Here is a 7,671-nt window from a genome sequence, read left to right as displayed (position 1 = left end):
CCCATTAGCACTAATGGGAACTTTGCACACAAATCGCCCACACACAGAGAAAAAGATAAAATAGCCTTTTTGTTTCTTATGATAATTCAGGATCCAAGCTAGCAACACTTAGCTATCTGAAGTGATTAATACTAATCCTTTTTATCAGAAAAGTGTACCTTAGGATATCATCTTCAATAGCTGCTGCAGCAACAGAATGATTGTTTTTGCAATTGTATAAATGCCTTAATAAATTGCTATGGTGTAATAAAAGCCATATGTGCCAAATAACATTTCAGTATCCATCCTTTTTCAGAGACATTATCGACAGCAGACTGATAAGCTGCCATACATTTATGTTAGGATTATACAAACTATGTCAGGGTTAGGAGTGTGTTTGTATAGTTCTCTAAGTTCAGAGACATAGAAGAGCCTAGCAGCTCCAGAAGGCAGAAGGCAAATGCAAATTAGTGCCAACTTCCAGATAAAGAAGTCACTTCAGTGATTGCTGATTCTAACACAGAGTTTAGCAAATTTCAGACACTTTATTGACAGAAACACTTGCAGTCAGATTGTGCCAATTCCAGCCAGCAAAACCAAGTTGGCTTAGTGAACCTACTTTCTTTCTTTGCTTACCACCACAAGAAGCACCAAAACAGTTTGAGACTCGTGGTTTTCTGAATCATGCCAGTAGTGCTAACAGCTCCTGTGCAGGGCTATGACCCTGACTACTGACCACATCAAAGGCAGGAACTGCAGGACAGGTTAGAGGGAATTTTTCCAGCAGGTGTAATGAAAGTTAGTCCAAAGGGCATTCTGCAGAGTTTTTTTGCAAGCATCAGGGCTTCTACAAAGTCACCTCAGTGCTTTGTAGCATGCCTCCTGGCTCCCAGCCCCAGCTTTGTACAGTTCCGCTTAGAATTGTGTGATGGGCACCGTGTTTTCAGTGAGGCGCACTTGACTGCCTTTTTTATTGGTGGAATTACTGAATTATAAGGCTAGGGAAAAGCAGCTGATATCATCTTTTTGGCTAAGGAGAGACCGTCTGGAAAAATATTTATAGAGCATAATTGCCAAATAGGGAAATAAATTATTTAGAGCTCATAAAAAAGCATAAGCAGATGAAATATTGTTTATAGTATTTTATCAGTGAAATCACCCTAGCAGCTGGAACTTTTCAGTATGAAACATTCTGGCAAATTCTGCAACTGATACAATGGGGAAGTGTCACTGATTTGGAAATGGATTAGCTGATCAGATCTATTCCATCTGCACTTCAATATCTGTGATTCAGCCAATGATATTACTACCATCAGACAGCAGAATTTCTCAAAATTACTATTGAGATTATAAAGCAATATAGTCATACAGTATTCCATACATATATATATATATATAAATATACATATATATGTATAGAAAGACAGCATTTCCACAAAGTTCTGTGTTTTTTAATTTACCTATGCATGTCTAATTATATTGTGGGCATCTTCATTTACTTTAGACACTGATGGCTTTCTGTGTTCCCACACACCTCAAGCTGAGCTACATATCTGACAACTGCAGTAGCACTAGTCATGACTGCCATTGCTAGTAATGAGTAATGATTGCTAGTAATGAGTGCACAGGCCCATTGCTTATCTAAATTGCTGTCATTGTGAAAACAGTTTTGCAATAGTCTATCATTTTTAATTATACATTTGCACTATTAACAGTCATTGAAAGACAATTAGGAAAGGTAAGTTTGCATATAAAATTATTTTGTTACCTAAGATACCTTTCATAAGAGATATAACTGATTTTTTTCTTAACAGTGGCTGTTTTGATGCATAGTTGACTTGTTGCCCAGTTGGAAGATTAAGTGTATGAAAGCTTTCCTCAGCTCAGGCTGCCATGCCTGTCTGTTGCAACTTGTTTCAAAAGATTCATAAAAGAGAACTGTTCTCTAGCTTGAAAAAATAAATCTTCCATAGACATTGCTAAGTTAATGTCTTTTTAAATTCCTTACCTTACTTAAAATGGAAGCAACAGTGAAATTAACAGCTTCTTTTAATTAAACTAAGACTTACTATTCTGTGCCCTGAATGCAAGCATGCCACATTGTAATTGTCTGTGTTCTGCGCTGGCTGGTGTCCAAAACTAAGAACACACAGAAAAGATCAACTGCCTGATGTATGCCTGCTAGAAGGGTGCCCTTGGATTATTGCACATGTATGTTCAAGTTCATATGGCCAGCTCTATATCTAATATCTGATCTCATACAAATTTTATATCGTTATGACTAAATGGCATGCACATGAGTATTTGTGTGTTGCTGACTTGAAAAAACTGATGTATATGTTTTGATCTGTAGGATGCTGTCCAGTTTAGTAAAAGATCACTGGATGCTTCCTTCTATTTTTATCTGAGCCTGTTTTTAATTTACATAGATTCCAGTGTGTAATCCGTTGAAGCATGCAAATACATAGTCTGGGCCAAATAATATGATCATTATTTCATTTTTATACAGTCCTTTCCCGTACAGATCATCAGTGAATTTAAAGTTTACTCAAATAAAACCAGACTAAAGCAGTTGGCCCCATGATATCAAGAAAATAATACAGAACACTGAAGTGAGAAAAGTCCCTGCAAGTGAGTATAACAATATTACTGGATGAGGTTGAATGTTTAATATATATTTCATCTTCCAGCTCCAACTGAAATACCTACAGATGTGAGCGTAAAAGTTTTGTCATCTTCTGAAATCTCTGTTTCTTGGCACCATGTTTCTGAGCAATCTGTGGAAGGATATCAGGTGAGTTTATAGGTGATGTTGGTAACATGTCTTCTCATTCATTTAATTTCAGTAGTGAATGCAAGGATAATTCCCATTCTAGCATTCTATCTCTTATGGTTCACTTCTCTTTAGTTGTTGTTTGCTGTCAAGATTTCACATCCTGAGTAATAGATCATTTTTGATGCTACATACTTCATTACTAAGACATATTAAAAAATCTATTTGCCCACTGTTCAACTGAAAAAAGGTGTCATTAATTCGTAGAACAATGTTGTGTGCTTATGTTAGGTAATTGAATGCCCATCTCTACCTTCTCAAAACACGCTGAAATTAGGTCTTGGGTGTAATTATCAAAATAGACATTGTGATTAACTCATGACCCTTATAAATTATTAACACTTATTACTATAATTCACTCACAAAATCTACAGTAAGTGGGACTAAGTGACAAATGCCCAGAATCCAGTATAACATATACCATACTATTGTGCAACAGAGCAGTGCTTGTTCATGCTTTCTGTTTGCACCACACAAAAAAGAGCTTCAGGACGTCCAGTGGGCACGTCCAAGAATAAGTAGTGGTGCTCAGTAAAATTCTTCCTGTTCTTCTACAAAGATGAGAATAGTCACAGGGTGGGTGCAAGCAGAAGTAGCCACATGGCCATCCAGCAGAGGAGTCTTTCTTCATCCACACACAGTGGATGCTGAAAAACTTTGTGGTGTGGAGCCAGCTTCTTTTGGCTGCACTCCAAAAAAAGGGATTTTGGCCTTGGTATGTTAGTGACTTGCTTTGTGATTTAAATTTTCAGCTGCTTGATGGAAGCCTGTATGTTCCAAAATGAGCACATACAAATGTGAAGTAACCTCACAGAATGTATTTTTATGATTGAAATCTATGAATAAATGTTCTAATTAGTAGCACTTGTTTCTATATTTCCTGATCTCTGTTTCTGTCTCCATGAGATTTATGTAATACTTCTGGGATACTGTATCATAGCATAGATACAGGTCATAGCAAAGATCTCAATCAGAGCTAAGGTGGTGTAGCATATAAAGCTTGATTCTACACAGTACACACATAGAGCTTAAAACTATAACTATAGGACACTGGAGTTTGAAATTAAGACAATGACATCAAAGGTAATTTTTTTTTAATTTACTAAAGCAGACCACTGGATTGAAAACCAGTATATAATAGATTTGTGAACATAACTGAGATCAGCATGGAGTTCGTAGATCTGTGAGTCCAAGCCAGCCAGCCATGTAGTAATGTTGCACTTCATAGTTGGACAGTGTTCACAGAAACTGGCCTGGAAGCATGCGCTTTCTGAACAATCAGAACAGATGTGCAGCTGGCACACTCTTGGGAACTTCTGCGGGAATGAAGGGAGCTGCAAAAGAGAGGGGTGAGAGGACACTAGAGAGGATGGGGTTGCAGTAGCAGGAGGGCATGGTAATAGGTGTGGAGGGTTGTAGTGGGGAAGGGGGTAGTGGGTATGGGGGGTGCTGAGGATGAATGGGGAAAGAACATGGAGAGAGAATGTTCTTAGGCAACCCATCATTGATCACTATTTTATTTTACTTTATCAAGCCATCTGAATTGCTGTGAAGGGAGATCAGTGGAAGAAGGGAGAGGAGAGGATTCAGCAAAAAAGAATGGGTCTGGGGGAAAATCAACAGAGTCTCAGTGGGAAAGAAGCAGGGAGGAACTTGGGACTGGAAAGAAAGAAGTATTGCTGTTCTGAAAAAAGGTGGAATACTTTGGGAATGGGTGGAGAGTTCTATTACATAGAATACAAGAGTAAGGGATGTGGCCTTAAGTTGATAGCTGGAGCCTAATTATTCATCTGCTCATTTAAAATGAGTATGCCCAATTAGGTATTCCTATGAGAAGTACTACACTTCCACAAATCCAGTATAAATTGGATTTCTTGAATATTTACAGTGAGTAGCTGCATTAAAATCTCTATTTTTTAAATTTTTCTAAAGTAATCTTCTCATTACCATAACTGCGAAAAAATTAATATCCATCTATATAAAAAAACCCACAACTGATAGGCATGAATTATTGCCCCATGGAGCTCAATAAGGTGTTGATTCCAAGATCCTTTCCTCTAGAACAATTATCAGCTTCATTCTAGCAGAAGGGAAAGCAGCAAGGAGAAGCACGTGCTGAGGGCAAAAAGAAAGTCTCAGGCTCCTGGAGATCAGAAGTACTGTCTGCCATCAGTCCTGAAGAAGCCATGGGACAGGAGAAAGAGGGCTATTCTGGAAAGTCAATGCCATGGATTGCCTTTGTGAAGTTACAGTAAGAGCGGTGAGGCAAGGCACACAGACTTGGTCAAGCTGCATTACAAAATTCAGATTAATATGTCTGGAAGGACCTATCTGTATAGCCATCAAGCAATATTCCAATATGTATTTTTTAGTTACTGCCCAGCTATAACACAGATTAGCAAAATCCCACATTCTCCGCAACACCTTCTCAATTTCATTTTAGTCTTTATTATTACCTGAAAAAGGCATAATTGGCCTTTTAAATGCTAGAGTTTAAGAGGTGGGAGTACTGTAAGCAAAGTACCTGAAGGTATTTTACCTATGATACAGGGCTTTTCACACCAGGAGGAGTCAGATTTTCTTGACGCTGATGCATACCGTCAGGATGACTGCCCTCATGGTGATGAGTGTGAGCTGATACATTTTGCCATTACAGAGGAGTGGCCTCAGCTCACACTTAAGAGAGATAAAATATAAAAACTATCTCCATCCATAGAGAGGATTTAAGATTTGAGTTCTTGCAATGTCATCTTCAAGAGCCACAGCTCTTCAGTATATGCAATACCAGAGACACTATCTATATTTCCTGATGCTTCTATGCAATAAATATTTATTTTATTAAACAAATCTATCATTATTAACCACTGTTGTCCCCTTCTGACTGAAATATGGATCAGCATATTCTCTTTATATAAATGAAGTGTCTCTTTTATATCTCCCGTATGTAAAACTTTCATGAATATGAGAGCTGTTGTTTCATGACACTTGTAGAAGCACCTTTTGGTGTTTTTCAGTATACTAAAATTTGAATAGAGAAAGGAACCATGAAGAACAGTGTTTCTTCCCTGGTTTTAGCACAGGGGGCTGCACAAATTCATGATGGCTAAGGTACTCCCTACCCACAGATTACTAAATGGCCGCTTTGTTGGTTTTGGATTACCTCCTACAGCACGCTCTAGAGTTGGGATGAAGCACCCTCACAGTGTCCCCTGGTGATTTATCAGCTATGGGTGTCCCTAGCAAGGTAAATGAAGGGCACCAGAGAAAACCAGGCTGCCTGAGATTATGATCCAAGCTCTTTTAATAAAAAAGAGATATGGGCTACTGAGCAAAATGGAAAAATGTGGATGCTTGAAAGAAGGGGTTACATAATTCTAGATATTAATTCCAGTGCGCTAGCACTGCAGCAGCAGAATATTAGTAAATCTCTAAGTATTTCAGGAGACTTTTAAAATATTTAAATAACATGTGAGAAGAGAAACCTAGGAATAGGGTAAAGACGGCAGTACTTTGTCTTAGCCCTCAAGGGTGTCATTTCAAATTTTTGATTTTCTAAGAATAATTCCTATAATCCAAACATACCGATATGACTATGTGTTAAATGAAGGGGTAAAGAAGAGCATTCTGATGTGAAACATGGCTCACACTGTAGGAGTAGGTAGGTCTATGACATTGAAGCCAAGACAGGTAGTATTTAGGATTTAAATTTAATTTCATTTTTAGATTGTATGACTCCTGCCTGGAACTTAATGTGTTCTCAGTGAAGTAATTTACATTTTCATTTGTTGTTCTCACTTGCTGTGTTTGTTGCTCTATATTACTTATTTTATTATGCCCTTAGTGTAGTGTAAATGAATTGCAGGACTGAAGAAAGTTTTGCAAGTCAGAGGTATTCAAAGGCTTCCAGCATATGCCCCATGATTAACAAAGCTTTCCATGTGGTGTCATCGTACACAAAGCAGGTACATTGACATAACAGAACATATCGGAAATGAATTATTCTCCAGTAAGTCTTCAACAGTCTTCAATAGCCAGTTAATATCAACAACAAAGCTATCATTGTTCTCATCATAGCTAATAAACTTTTGGCCACCTGGAACTTCACAGACATCCCTTTGCTGCAGACTGGAAACTCATTTGAACTTTGGGACAGAGACAGATGTGACGTCCTCTAGTTCCTAATGTACAGACCCTCACACTTAAGTCAGACCTTGGTAGTTGTTAGCAGCTTATGGCACACAGCTGGCTGTATTGAACGACAGCAGCATATCTACAAGAGTTAGTTATTATCGTACAAACAAATGCTGAGTAGAAGACCACAGTCAGACTTCTACTGCAGAAATGACTGTGGCAGTTTAAGATCCCATGCCAGATCAATACCATTCATCAAATGGAGGTTACCACCCCTATAGAGAGACTTGCAGAATGGGTAGGGTGCATGTTCCACATGCAGCTCAGGCCTAGTCTGTTGATGCAGTAAAATAGACACCTTGATAAGTGGGAATTAATGTGGTACAGTGTCTGAAGACATTTGAAGCAGTTGAAGAGAAATCCTCTACAGCACCTCTCTTCATTCAGCTGCCATGCATGCTCTGAGGTAAAAGAAAGAAATGTTTTTATTAGACATTTTAGTGTAAATGAGAAGGAGAGATAACAAAGCCTTGCCAAACAACACATTGTACCCATAATGTGTGAAGAGAACTGCAATATTAGCACCCTGACAAACTGTCTGTTATTCTAACATAGTCTTAAAATGAAGTTTCCAAGGGAAAACTAGCATCAGCAAAATAGAAGATTAAAAAGTTTTTATTTAAAAGATAAAATACAGAACACATGCTGTCACCAGTCAAACCTTACAA

At 38.1% G+C, this 7,671-nt stretch overlaps 1 protein-coding gene across 2 annotated transcripts in view; it reads left to right on the top strand.

Moving 5' to 3' along the window:
- Positions 1-7,671, top strand: part of CNTN1 (contactin 1) — a 99,178-nt gene that overhangs the window by 64,083 nt on the left and 27,424 nt on the right. The window contains exons 18-19 of one of the 2 annotated variants that reach the window (XM_013947787.1): positions 2,670-2,773; positions 3,565-3,621. In XM_013947787.1, coding sequence (XP_013803241.1) covers positions 2,670-2,773; positions 3,565-3,597 — 137 coding nt within the window. In that variant the 3' untranslated portion in view covers positions 3,598-3,621. Of the gene's footprint in view, positions 1-2,669; positions 2,774-3,564; positions 3,622-7,671 lie in introns of those variants that run through there. The other variant, XM_067314634.1, reaches the window with a different exon arrangement.

The sequence above is a fragment of the Apteryx mantelli genome, chromosome 1 (genome assembly GCF_036417845.1).
Source record: "Apteryx mantelli isolate bAptMan1 chromosome 1, bAptMan1.hap1, whole genome shotgun sequence".
Classification (NCBI taxonomy): domain Eukaryota; kingdom Metazoa; phylum Chordata; class Aves; order Apterygiformes; family Apterygidae; genus Apteryx; species Apteryx mantelli.
The sequence above is the reverse complement of the archived record's forward strand: the minus strand, read 5'-3'. Positions and strand labels throughout refer to the sequence as shown.